General features: G+C 43.2%; 1 protein-coding gene across 1 annotated transcript in view; it reads left to right on the forward strand.

Annotated features, from left to right (window-relative positions):
* LOC140426653 (xenotropic and polytropic retrovirus receptor 1 homolog) overlaps positions 1–14,706 on the forward strand; it is a 507,289-nt gene that overhangs the window by 277,381 nt on the left and 215,202 nt on the right. Inside the window, exon 4 of the mRNA XM_072511735.1 lies at positions 9,796–10,016. Within this exon, the coding sequence (XP_072367836.1) occupies positions 9,796–10,016 (221 nt within the window). The remainder of the gene's footprint in view (positions 1–9,795; positions 10,017–14,706) is intronic.

The following is a 14,706-nucleotide window of genomic DNA, read 5'->3' on the forward strand; positions in this document are numbered from 1 at the left end:
GAAAGATGGGCAATAATATTCTTCTTATTCACTATTTTGGCACTAATTCCAATAGGAAATAAATTGTACCATTTTATCTTGACCCATTATTTAATTGTTAGGATTTTAGACAGTGAACTGATTGAAATGTTACTGTTGATGTATGCACCATCAAAGTGCGATTGTGACTGCCCCCTCTGTTACAGCCAGAACAAGGTATTGGGATAATTTTTCCCTTTTTCCTTCCCACCTTGGTTTGCAGTATGATGTGGTTTTTTTTTTTAGAAGGCGTGTTTTAAACCTTTTTGGAGTGTTGTGATTTTAAAGGATAGACAAAAACATGCTTTCTGGTGAGTTTAAATAAAAAGAAATAATAAACCTTTACTTACACAACATCTGAAATATAAATGCAATGGAAACAACCACTCGCTCAAATACACAGAGCAATGCACACAAAAGACGAGTTCTCAAAAAGATGCATACACTTAAGCATATATGCACTGATGTCGTCTTTTTGAAGGTGGCAGGACAAGTTGAGAGTATAGTTAATAAAGCATTTAGCATCCTTGGCTTTATTAATAGGAGCACAAAATACCAAAGGCTGATGCAGTGCAGAAGGAGGCCATTTGGCCTATCGAGTCTGCAACGGTCCTTGGAAAGAGCACCCCACTTAAGCCCACCCCATCCCCGCAACCCAGCAACCTCACCCAACCCTTTTGGACACTAAGGGCAATTTAGCATGGCCAATCTACCTAACCTGCACATCTTTGGACTGTGGAAGGAAACCGCAGCACCCGGAGGAAACCCACACAGACAAGGGGAGAACGTGCACACGCACAGACAGTGACCCAAATCGGGAATCGAACCTGGGACCCTGGAGCTGTGAAGTGACAGTGCTAACCTATGCTATTGTGCCGCCCGAGTGTTATAGAACACTGGTTCGGTGCCAACTGGAGTATTGTGTCCAGTTCTGGGCACCACATTTTAGGAAAGATGTGAAGATATTGGAGAGAGTGCAGAGAGGATTCATGAGATCGAATCTGCATTGACCCTATGAAAGAGCACCCGACCCAGGCCCACTCCCCATAACTACACCTAGCCTGCACCAAGTGTTTGTTTCCCTTTTAAGTGCTTCAAATTGACTTTGCATCTAATGTCTTCTGAGGGTACTCTAAGTAAAGATACAGCTCATATAAAGATATAATTGACACAATGTATCTAAAACATAATAGATGGGTAGGAATGAGGAATAATACTGCAATTTCAACCTCTGGTTTCAAATGACGTATTTAAGTTATTCAGGCTTTCCTTTTATGACTCAAGATATAATTGAATCCCTTATTATACCAGTTTTATTACTCACATCCTAACCAAATGTAATTCTGTGCATAACTGAAGGATCACTCTGATTGACATGTGGACTGAATTTTGAGCTTTAAAACTCTTGAAACCACAAGATATATAAAACTGTGGAAATCGATTTTTCCTCTCGGCTTATCTGTGCTTTGTCATCTACTGGCATCTTGAATGAGTCTTAAGATTTTCACTAGCTGACCCAGAAGGCAATTCTAAGTGACCACTGTTTGCATAACTAAGTTCCTCCTGACATCTATCCTAAATTTACCTATGCATCCTGCTCTAATATCCAAACGGAAGGAAGTGGAAGCATTGGAAAGGCTACAGAGGAGATTTACCAGAATGTTGCCTGGTATGGAGGGAAGATCTTATGAGGAAAGGCTGAGGGACATGAGGCTGTTTTCGTTAGAGAGAAGAAGGTTAAGAGGTGACTTAATTGAGGCATACAAGATGATCAGAGGATTGGATAGGGTGGACAGTGAGAGCCTTTTTCCTCGGATGGTGATGTCTAGCACGAGGGGACATACCTTTAAATTGAGGGGAGATAGATATAAGACAGATGTCAGAGGTAGGTTCTTTACTCAGAGTAGTAAGGGCATGGAATGCCCTGCCTGCAACAGTAGTGGACTCGCCAACACTAAGGACATTCAAATGGTCATTGGATAGACATATGGACGATAAGGGAATAGTGTAGATGGGCTTTAGAGTGGTTTCACAGGTCGGTGCAATATCGAGGGCCGAAGGGCCTGTACTGCGCTGTTATGTTCTATGTAACATGAAATAGTGTTCCGAATTAACTATCTGTATAATTACTATCTTGTCTTCTTTCATAAGATCATCTTCTTTCAATCCAGTCGGGACCATTTTTTATCATTGTTTCCTCATATTCCTCAATGACGTCTTGTAGTTCTTCTCTTACCACTTAAACATTTTCCTGTGACTTGGTGGCCAAGACACTATAGGCCAGACCACCATATAATTTTAGCAAGTTATTTCCTGATTTGAATTCATCTGACACAGCAGAATAATTCAACATTGTTTTTTTTAAAATTACTACCTTACAGTGATTTGACTTATTAATTAATTGTCCATACCTATTATCTCATCCCTTCCTGCTCCACCTTCAGCTACTTTGGTGCAGCATTGAGGGAATTTCCCAATTCCTAATCAATTGTATCAAAGGCTTTTTAAAAATTAAATTATCCCACATTAGTTGATTTTTTTTTTTCATTGTCCATCTTAGACTTCCTCAATAGTCTCAGACATTCATTAATCGACATTCATTTTCACCTAAAGTCATGTAAACAAGTATGATTACTTTCATACTAATACTCCTCAATATTACCCCTGATAATCATTGTCATTATTTTTTCCATGATGTGGAGATGCCGGCATTGGACTGGGGTGAGCACAGTAAAGTGTCTTACACGCCAGGTTAAAGTCCAACAGGTTTGTTTCAAATCACTAGCTTTCGGAGCACAGCTCTTTCCTCAGGTGAATGAAGAGGTAGGTTCCAGAAACATGCATATATAGACAAAGTCAAAGATGCAAGACAATGCTTTGAATGCGAGCATTTGCAGGTAATTAAGTCTTTACAGATCCAGAGATAGGGGTGTGAATTGTCTCAAGCCAGGACAGTTGGTAGGATTTCGCAAGTCCAGGCCAAATGGTGGGGGATGAATGTAATGCGACATTAATCCAAGGTTCCGGTTGAGGCCGTACTCATGTGTGCGGAACCTGGCTATAAGTTTCAGCTCAGCGATTTTGCATTGTCGTGTGTCCTGAAGGCTGCCTTGGAGAACGCTTACCTGGAGATCAGAGGCTGAATGCCCTTGACTGCTGAAGTGTTCCCCGACTGGAAGGGAACATTCCTACCTGGCGATTGTCCGTTCATCCGTTGTCACAGCATCTGCATGGTCTCGCCAATGTAAAACACTTCGGGACATCCTTTCCTGCAGCGTATGAGGTAGACAACGTTGGCCGAGTCACACGAGTATGTACTGCGTACCTGGTGGGTGGTGTTCTCACGTGTAATGGTGGTACCCATGTCGATGATCTGGCACATTTTGAAGAGGTTGCCATGGCAGGGTTGTGTAGTGTCGTGGTCACTGTTCTGAACGCTGGGTATGGTAGTTTGCAGCAAACAATGGTTTGTTTAAGATTGCGTGGTTGTTTGTTAGCGGTGGGGGGTGGGGATGACCTTGGCAAGATGTTCATCTTCATCGATGACGTGTTGAAGGCTACGAAGATGTCGTAGTTTCTCCGCTCCGGGGAAGTACTGGGCGACGAAGGGTACTCTGTCGGTTATGTCCCGTGTTTGTCTTCTGAGGAGTTCGGTGCGGTTTTTTGCTGTGGCGCGTTGGAACTGTCGATCGATGAGTCGAGCGCCATATCCCGTTCGTACGAGGGCATCTTTCAGCATCTGTAGATGTCTGTTACACTCCTCGTCTGAGCAGATCCTGTGTATATGGAGGGCTTGTCCATAGGGGATGGCTTCCTTAATGTGTTTAGGGTGGAAGCTGGAGAAGTGGAGCATCGTGAGGTTATCCGTGGGCTTGCGGTAAAGCGAAGTGCTGAGGTGACCGTTCTTGATGGAGATGAGTGTGTCCAAGAATGCAACCGATTTTGGAGAGTAGTCCATGGTGAGTCTGATGGTGGGATGGAACTTATTGATGTCATCGTGTAGTCGTTTCAGTGATTCTTTGGAAAAAAATGTCATCGCTGTATCTGGTGTATAACGTCGGTTGAAGGTCCTGTGCGGTGAGGAGGTCTTGTTCGAACTTGTGCATGAAGATGTTGCATATTGAGGTGCGAATTTGGTCCCCATGGCTGTTCCATGCCTCTGGACGAAGAACTTGTTGTCGAAGGTGAAGACGTTGTGATCCAGAATGAAGCGGATGAGTTGCAGAATTGCGTCTGGAAATTAGCAGTTGTTGGTGTTCCTGGTTCAACTGGTCCATGGTGCTGAGTTTCTGTAGGAAGTCCATCGTGTCGCTACAGAAGCTGGGCGTTCCTTGTATGATGGGTTTCAAGATGCCCTCGATGTAGCCGGAGAGGTTCTCACACACGGTCCCATTGCCTGATACGATAGGACGGCCTGGTGTGTTGGCCTTGTGTATTTTCGGGAGGCAGTAGAGATCTCCAACGCGGGGAGTACGTGGGATGAGAGCACGTAGGGTATTCTGAAGGTCTGGATCCAAGGTCTTGATCAGCCTGTTGAGTTGGCGAGTGTGTTCCATGGTTGGATCTGTAAAGTGTTGAACATTTAAACAAATTTTCTATTTATCAGAGCTCCTCCCTACGAAAGGAAATGCCAGCAGTGTTTAATATTGAATCAGTTACTGACCCCTCGGATTAATAGTTTGGCTGAGCTGTGTTTACTCAATTGGAAATTTATTCAGCCTTCTGTTTATTAATGTCCTCATGGGTGCTGTCTCTTGTTCAGCTACTCGGGACTGACCACTCACTGATATCTTACCAATAACGGGCTGGTTTAGCACTGGACTAAATAGCTGGCTTGTAATGCAGACAAGGCCAGCAGTGCGGCTTCAATTCCCGTACCGGCCTCCCCGAACAGGCGCCGGAATATGGTGACTAGGGGCTTTTCACAGTAACTTCTTGAAGCCTACTTGTGACAATAAGCGATTATTATGCTTGATGGTGTGTGTTAACAGCCTATTTTACCATGAAACTGCATCCTTCACCATAAAGCTGGTTTTAGTACTTTAATATATTTGTCTTTGGTAGTGCAATAGTTGTGAACTTCCGTTGCAATGTTTCAGTTGCGTTCAATACTGAGTTAATCTAATTCCAAAACATTAGCCTGGAGAATTAATCACTGCTAACTGAAATATTACCTCAAATAGGCCCCCCATTTTCAAGATATTGTATATTGAATCCATGCGCATGTTGTAACCCTTCCCGAATAGATTTATAAACCAGTGGCGCTATTTGGAGATCCAAATTATGTTACAGTCAGCTGAGAAAATTCTTCATTCTAATATTAAACCGTTAGCTTGCTTTTTGCAACAGCTTGGTTTTCGAAAACCTATGAACTAAATTGATTAAGTTTAAATAATTGAGCACCTAGCGAGAAATGTAAGAGTGAGCAACCAACCTTCAATTAGTGATGTATCAGTAAGTGATGCACACTAAGCTAACAGGTTATATAGTTGAAAGCTGTGAACTAGTAATACAATGAGCGCAAAATGGCAGTGTTTCCATTTCTGGCTCCAACAAGTGATGGAGAAGAATTTGAATGTATCACAATTTTTTAAAAGACTTTGCGAAAATCATAGAATTTGCACTATATTTAGACATTGTGAGCTCTTCAATTGGTTTTCTATACTGTCCTATTTCCCTGTCTTTTATTTTCTTCCTTTTACATCCTTGCTGAGGTGATCTTTAAATATTCTCGCAGTCTCTGCCTCAGCACTCACTTATTGTAATAGCCAATGTGGAGTTTGTGCAATGAAGGCTTTATTTTATAATTACTGCTGTTAGGAAAACAAAGGTAGTGTTAAGGAAATTAGATTTGTATTGGCAAACATTAGAAATAAGGTATAGTTTTAAGCGAGCTCAATTTAATGTTCCTGTGCCTGGAAGGGTAAGACCTTTAGTTAGATTCATGCTGGACAATGGTGTTTGTATGTGTGGGAGTTGGTTAAGTTACAACCCCCATAGGGGGACTCAAAGATGAAGCGGTTCATCGATAGATTGGACATGCCAGTCGTGGGGGAAAATAGGAGACGGGGCCTGGAAATGCCATTAGAACGGAGGGTAGTCATGGAAAGTCTCGACTCCATGTAGGTGGGGAATGCGCTGGGGCCAGATGAATTCCCAGCAGACTTCTACTAAATATTCACACCAGTACTGGTCCCGCACTTGCGGGAGATGTTAGCAGCTGGCTAGTAAGGGGTACCCTGCCACCAATGCTGACCCAAGCCTCAATATCGCTGATACTCAAAAAAGCCAAAGGCCTGACGGAATGCAGTCCTACAGACCCATCTTACTACTAAACGCTGACTCAAAGATCCTGCCAAAGGCCATTGCGAGGCGGCTGGAGTGCTGTGTGCCAGAGGTAGTTGTGAAAGATCAGATGGGCTTTGTCAAGGGCAGGCAGCTAACATCGGGCACCTGCTGAATGTGATAATGACTTCTTCTGGGGAGAGAACACCAGAAGTGGTCACCTCCTTGGAGGCAGAAAAGGTCTTCAACAGAGTCGAATGGAAGTACCTCTGGGAGGTACTGGAATGGTTTGGGTTCTGGCCTGGGTTCACCTCCTGGTTGAAACTACTATACAGTGCTTCCATGGCGAGCTTAGGGACAAACATCACCAGCTCTAGATACTTCCGGCTGCACAGATAACCTTTATCCCTGCTACTGTTTGCCATGGCAATCAATCCACTGCCGATCACCCACAGAGTGGCGAAGGGATGGAGGAGCATCCAAAGGGGAGATAGAGAGCAAAGAGACTCGCTCTATGTGGATGACCTGCTCCTCTATATCTCGAACCCTCAGGCCAGCGTGGAAGAGATAATTAAACTCTTAAAGGAGTTTGGAGTCTTCTCCGGTTACCAGCTTAACCTGAGCAAAAGCGAGATCTTCCCTGTGAACCGACAAGGGGGAGGGACAGAGCTGGGGGACTGCCGTTTAAACTAGGTCAAACTAAATTCTGCTACCTGGAGATCCAAATAGCCCAGGACTGGACTTGGATCAACAGATGGAACCTGATGAGTCTGGTGGAGGATGTCAAACAGAACCTGCAGGGGTAGGGCTTGTTCCCACACTCCCTGGCAGGGAGAGTGCGGACGATCAAAATGAACGTGATGCCCAGGTTCCTCTTCCTGTTCAGATCCCTCCCGATCTACATCCCCAAGGCCTTTTTCAACTCAGTCAAGAGGTTAATCATGGCACGTGTGTGTGTATGCACGTGTGTGTGCGTGTACATACATACATGCTCAGATATCCCGATGGTAGTAACCTATATCTAATGAACTAATGGAGCAAGAGGAGCAAAACCAGACTTCAAGCTCCCCTTCCATGACTTCCCTTTAAATTAAACCTTTGGAAGATGCTTGAATTTAGATTAAATCCAATTCTCTATGGCCCTTTTTTCCTTGTCCTCGTTACAACAATTTTAGCCCTAACTGAATTTTCCACTTGAAGTGATAGTGGACTTTACACACTACTTACCAATCAGCTCTCCCTTGTAGCTTTAGCTGCAGCAGGGCAAGAATTCAGTCCAAAGATGTGCAGGTTAAGTGAATTGGCCACACCAAATTGCCCTTTGTGTCCAAAAGGGTTAGGTGGGGTTACGGGGATAGGGTGGAGGTGTGGGGTGTTCTTTCCAAGGGTCGGTGCAGACTCGATGGGCCAAATGGTCTCCTTCTGCACTGTAAATTCTATGTCTATGTCTAACACTCTCTGAAGATTTAAAAGTTACAAGCAAGGAGAAAAAGCAAAATGCACATCTTCCCACTCTGCACTGAATTCCCACTCTGTTTCAAATTTCCTAGGTTAAAACTCACTGGCTGTGCCTCACTCCGGATGTGGTTTCTCCCACTGCTCGTGCGCAAATCTCACTGTTGATATGAATATGAAATGAAATTAATGAAAATCGCTTATTGTCACAAGTAGGCTTCAAATGAAGTTACTGTGAAAAGCCCCTAGTCGGCACATTCCGGCGCCTGTTCGGGGAGGCTGTTACGGGAATCGAACCGTGCTGCTGGCCTGCCTTGGTCCGCTTTCAAAGCCAGCGATTTAGCCCTGTGCTAAACAGTTGATAGATTCACTGTCATTATTAGAGGGGAGGCATATTAGAAATGCAGACTTTTCAACATGCCTTAGCAGCCAAAAATAATACTACGAGCTTGTTTCCAAAAAAATGTGCTCTTCCCAGCAGAGCCACTGGAGATGAGTTAGTTTCCCGGTTCTCCAAAGCATTTGCCCCCTCGTCCTGTTACCAGTCTTTTCTTCTTACTCCATTTTTTAAAGCAAATATACATTACTTTCACAAAGCTTTTCTAGATTCTGTTCCCACCACTGTTCCAGGTAGGACAATCAAACCCTCTGCATTAAAAAATCTTCCTACTTCTCTGTGGTTTTGGCCATGATCTTAAATTTATCCTACTTCATCTGATATGGAAATAATTTTTTGCTAATTTACCTACCTCCTCAACGCCCCTCAATTTTAAACACTTCAATCAGATTTCTTCAACTTAAAGGAAAAAATGCTTGTTTCAGCTCAAAACAAAAGTCTCTTTCCCTGATATCATTCTTAGTAAATCTGATTATACACTGTGTCCTTGCTATCTTCCCCAGAGTGCCACAACTGCAGTAATTTAGTGGAAGCTTCGCTAAGAATTTGCTTATATTTAGCAATAGCTTTGATTTTTACTGAGTAAGTCGGATCCCATCTGGAGTACCATGTGTCGCTCTGTTTAGTAAATAATAGCACATAATAATACTGCTCTTGAAAAGGGATAGAATGAAGCAGCAGGGTATGATATGATTTTAAGGAATATAGTCTTAGGATTTGAGTAAAGTTTTGAGAAAAATGTTTAGATCTCAAGCTTGGGAAGGAATGGACAGTCTGTCTTGGGCACATTGGTGAGCATACCAAATGTTGGGACATAGGATTACATTGATGTATTTTGGAAGCTAGGAGGGAAAATGAACAGCACACGCCTAACAGACTTCTGAGAGTAGCTGTCAGGGAGGCAAATCAATCTGACTGATAAATTTCTGAAAACTAGCAGTTGAGGGTTATGGAGAGTACCTCTACGAAACAGGCAGGATTCATCGACTTAATTGGTTTCTCCTATTTCTAAATCTTTCTCTACTAGCTTGTGCAGGGAGAAAGAATGGATATGCACTTCAGAAAAATGAGAACAGAATTGTCCAATATAAGTTCCAAACTTTATCTTTTCTTTCATTGAGCAGGGTAACAGTGACTCTCTGTTGCCCTGTGTTTGATGCTGCATAATGAGCAGGTTGCTTGACCATTATTTTACAACCAAACCATTTTGTTTTCTGTCTCCCCTTCTCATTTTCTCTCTTTCCACGATTCCACGGATTGATAGTCGATTTCACCTTGCCCAAATCACCAGTGTTTAATTGCAAACTCACTGATGAGTATTGGCAGGTGAAGCTGACTGCAGAAAATATCAGGTCCTGTTCTCAACTGCCAGCAATGGGGATGAGCACTTTTCACTCATTCTGATAGATATTATTAGGGCATGAACCCGTTCCTTAATCCACAGCTAAATTGTTTTTTGGCATCGCCCATGTCCATTCACAGATAATGGTCTTTGAAGTCAGAGTAACTGCTGTGTGGCTGAATTCATAAATAGCAATCATGATAAAGGAGAAACTCAGGAACCAAAGGACAGTTCTTGGGAAGAAAATACAGGTTTGAGAAAGGATTTCTGCTGATGCAATTATTTGTTTGCCTTCTAGAAAAGCTTGCCGAGGCTCAGCGCAGGTTCGCTACACTTCAGAATGAGCTGCAGTCAACGCTTGAAGTGCAAATGGACCGCAACACAGTTAGCAACTTGCGTCAAAGGAGGACCGTGTTCCCTCTCTCCCATAAGGAACGTGTAGAACATAGGAACATTCGTGACCTGAAGTTAGCCTTCAGCGAGTTCTACCTCAGTCTGATTTTACTCCAGAACTATCAGGTAAGAAACACCTACCAATCCCGAAGGCAGTGAAATATCCACAGACTGTAGAATAATCTTTTTTCTGCAGTCTGAGCTATAATTTTAAACTGCTACTTTTGGCTGTGCAGTTCCCCTGATAGCGAGTAGAGTTTTGTAGGCGTGGAACTCAGCTTCTATCTGTATATTGACATCACCTAGGCTGTAAAGATGCTCTCTCTGTAGTAGGGTCTTTTACGATATTGGCGTTGCTAGCATACTGATGGAAGATGACTAGGGAAATATGGCACCTTAGCAGCGCATTTAAAACTGAGAGTGGCAGAATTTTGTTTGTGTTTTTATAATGCTGGAATGTAGGATCAAGCATCGACCTTCATCCTCGTAAGCCTGTTCTGCCATTCAGTTCAAACATTACTGATCTGTGTCTTAACTCCATCTACTTGGCTTGGTTCCATGATCCTTAATATCATATCTCAAAAAAATGTTAGCAAGCTCAGTTTCAAAAGTAACATTAACCATCATAATTGTCAATTTTATTGGGAATTACATTATTATGGTTTAATGACAATTACAATGTTAAACAGGTGAAGGGCATTTGAACACCTATAAATGGGGATAATTGGGACACTGGGGTGAGTAGTGTTGACTGTGAGCTAAGTCAATAAAATCTCCCAGCAAAGAAAGCTGTTAAGTCTTAATTTTAACTTCACCCACAGGTGTAGATCCAATTAACACAAATGTCAATTGCCTTTTGCAGAAGAGAAGTCAAAGCTTTTATTGCCCTTTGCATGTAGAAGTGTTTCAAATTTCACTCCAGAACGCTCTGGCTCTAATTTTTAGATTTCTATTTTCATTCTTCATGGGATGTAGGCATTGCTGGCTAAGCCAACATTTATTGTCCATCTCCCATTTTCCCACAAGTAGGTGATATTGGTGAGCCATCTTCTTGAACAGCTGTAGTCCATTTGGTGTAGGTACACCCTCAGTGCTGTTTGGGAGGGTGTTCCAGGATTTAACCAACGAAATGAAGGAACGGCAATATATTTCCAAGTCAGAATGGTAAGTGGCTTGGAGGGGTACTTGCAGGTGGTGATGTTCCCATGTGCCTGCTGCCCTTGACCTTCTAGGTGGTAGAGATCTTGCGTTTGGAAGGTGCTGTCAAAGGAGCCTTGGTGAATTGCTGCAGTGTATCTTGTAGATGGTACATACTGCTACTATTGTGCATTGGTGGTGGACGGAGTGAATGTTAAAGATAGTGGATGGGGTACCAATCAAGTGACTGCTTTATCTTGGATGGTATTGAGCATTTTGAGTATTTTTGGGACTGCATCTGTCCAGGCAAGTGTGGCGTGTTCCAGCGCCCTCCTGACCTGTGTCTTGTAGATGGTTGACAGGCTTTGGGGAGTTAAGAGATTAATTACCTTCTGGGAGTTCCCAAACTCTGACCTGCCATAGGCTCTGGCTGGTCTAGTTCAATTTCTGGTCAATGGTAACTCCCAGAATGTTGATGGTGGGGGATTCAGTGAAAATAATGCAGTTGCAGATGGTTAGATTCTGTCTTGTTTGAGATAGCCATTGGCTTTCACTTGCGTGTCCTGGATAATACTTGTCAGTTATCAGCCCAAGCCTAATTGTTGTCCAGGTCTTACTGTATATGAACATGCACTGCTTTAGTATCTGAGGATATTGCAGCTAAACATTGGCCAATTGTGCAATCATCAGTGAACATCCCCACTTCTGACCTTAAGATGGAGGCAAAGTCATTGAAACAACTGAAGATGGTTAGCCTAGGACACTACTCTGTGGAACACCTGCAGTGATGTCTTGGGACTGAAATGATTGACTCCAACGACCGCAAAAATCTTCCTTTGTACTATGACCGTTGTAATTTAGCCCTTGGAGTCCAGGTGTAATTTTAAAAATCTATGTTACTGTCCTTTCGAGACCAACATAACCGTCCTAAGTTATGTTGTCGAGAATTTCTCATAATCATGCAGGTATTGCCGAACTAAGGATTTGCATCCACTTGAATTGTAATCTTTTTAGATATGAAGATCAGCATTCCATTAGCCATTTTGATTATTTTTTGTACCTATTCAAGACCATTTTAATGTTGTATATAGCTGGACCATGCACCCAAACTCTCTCTATGCCTCTATCTTCATTGTTTACAATGCCATCTATCTTCATGTCATTGGCAACTTGGATATTGTGGCTTTTTAATTCCTCTATATAAGTAGGTACTAAATATGGTAAGGAGTTGAGGAACCAAAACAGACCCTTCTGAGGCACCACTCATCACTAATGGTCTGTATAATTTTTTTAATTGTGCCAGTCTGCTCATTTCAATGCACTGTACCTTTTAATTTTTTTGTGTGGCTGTGCACGCACATATGCGCATAAACGCGGACACAAACTTTCACACAAACACTTTCTCTCTCACACGGTCATAGAACATTACAGCGCAGTACAGGCTCTTCGGCCCTCGATGTTGCGCCGACCTGTGAAACCACTCTAAAGCCCATCTACACTATTCCCTTATCATCCATATGTCTATCCAATGACCATTTGAATGCCCTTAGTGTTGGCAAGTCCACTACTGTTGCAGGCAGGGCATTCCATGCCCTTACTACTCTCTGAGTAAAGAACCTACCTCTGACATCTGTCTTATATCTACCTCCCCTCAACTTAAAGCTATGTCCCCTCGTGCTAGACATCACCATCCGAGGAAGAAGGCTCTCACTGTCCACCCTATCCAATCCTCTGATCATCTTGTATGCCTCAATTAAGTCACCTCTTAACCTTCTCTCTAACGAAAACAGCCTCAAGTCCCTCAGCCTTCCCTCATAAGATCTTCCCTCCATACCAGGCAACATTCTGGTAAATCTCCTCTGCACCCTTTCCATTGTTTCCACATCCTTCCTATAATGCGGCGACCAGAATTGCACGCAATACTCCAAATGTGGCCGCACCAGAGTTTTGTACAGCTGCAACATGACCTCATGGCTCCGAAATTCAATCCCTCTACCAATAAAAGCTAACACACCGTACGCCATCTTAACAACCCTCTCAACCTGGGTGGCAACTTTCAGGGATCTATGTACATGGACACCGAGATCTCTCTGCTCATCCACACTGCCAAGAATCTTACCATTAGCCCAGTACTCTGTCTTCCTGTTATTCCTTCCAAAATGAATCACCTCACACTTTTCTGCATTAAACTCCATTTGCCACCTCTCAGCCCAGCGCTGCAGCTTATCTATGTCCCTCTGTAACTTGTAACATCCTTCCGCACTGTCCACAACTCCACCGACTTTAGTGTCATATGCAAATTTACTCACCCATCCTTCTACACCCTCCTCCAGGTCATTTATAAAAATGACAAACAACAGTGGCCCCAAAACAGTTCTTTGTGGTACACCACTAGTAACTGGACTCCAGTCTGAACATTTCCCATCAACCACCACCCTTTGTCTTCTTCCAGCTAGCCAATTTCTGACCCAAACTGCTAAATCTCCCTGAATCCCACACCTCCGTATTTTCTGCAGTAGCCTACCGTGAGGAACCTTATCAAACGCTTTACTGAAATCCATATACACCAGATCAACTGCTTTAACCTCATCCACCTGTTTGGTCACCTTCTCGAAGAACTCAATAAGGTTTGTGAGGCACGACCTACCCTTCACAAAACCGTGTTGACTATCTCTAATCAAATTATTCCTTTCCAGATGATTATACATCCTATCTCTTATAAACCTTTCCAAGATTTTGCCCACAACAGAAGTAAGGCTCACTGGTCTATAGTTACCGGGGTTGTCTCTACTCCCCTTCTTGAACAAGGGGACAACATTTGCTATCCTCCAGTCTTCTGGCACTATTCCTGTAGACAAAGATGACTTAAAGGTCAAAGCCAAAGGCTCAGCAATCTCCTCCCTACCTTCCCAGAGAATCGTAGGATAAATCCCATCCGGCCCAGGGGACTTATCTATTTTCACACTTTGCAGAATTGCTAACACCTCCTCCTTATGAATCTCAAGCCCTTCTAGTCTACTAGCCTGAATCTCCGTATTCTCCTCGACAACATTGCCTTTTCCTGTGTGAATACTGACGAAAAATATTCATTTAGCACCTCTCCTTTCTCCTCGGACTCCACGCACAACTTCCCACTACTGTCCTTGACTGGCCCTACTCTTACCCTAGTCATTCGTTTATTCCTGACATATTTATAGAAAGCTTTAGGGTTATCCTTGATCCTACCTGCCAAAGACTTCTCATGTCCCCTCCTGGCTCTTCTTAGCTCTCTCTTTAGGTCCTTCCTAGCTAACTTGTAACTCTCGAGCGCCCTAACTGAACCTTCGTGTCTCATCTTTACATTAGCCTCCTTCTTCCTCTTGACAAGTGTTTCGACTGCTTTAGTAAACCACGGTTCCCTCGCTCGACCACTTCCTCCCTGCCTGACAGGTACATACTTATCAAGGACACGCAGTAGCTGTTCCTTGAACAAGCTCCACATTTCCATTGTGCCCATCCCCTGCAGTTTTCCTCTCCATCCGATGCATCCTAAGTCTTGCCTCATCGCATCATAAATGCCTTTCCCCCAGATATAACTCTTGCCCTGCGGTATATACCTATCCCTTTCCATCACCAAAGTAAACGTAATCTACAAAATTATGAGGGGCATAGACAGAGTGGATAGTCAGAGGCTTTTCCC

The sequence above is a fragment of the Scyliorhinus torazame genome, chromosome 7 (genome assembly GCF_047496885.1).
Source record: "Scyliorhinus torazame isolate Kashiwa2021f chromosome 7, sScyTor2.1, whole genome shotgun sequence".
In the NCBI taxonomy this organism is placed as follows: domain Eukaryota; kingdom Metazoa; phylum Chordata; class Chondrichthyes; order Carcharhiniformes; family Scyliorhinidae; genus Scyliorhinus; species Scyliorhinus torazame.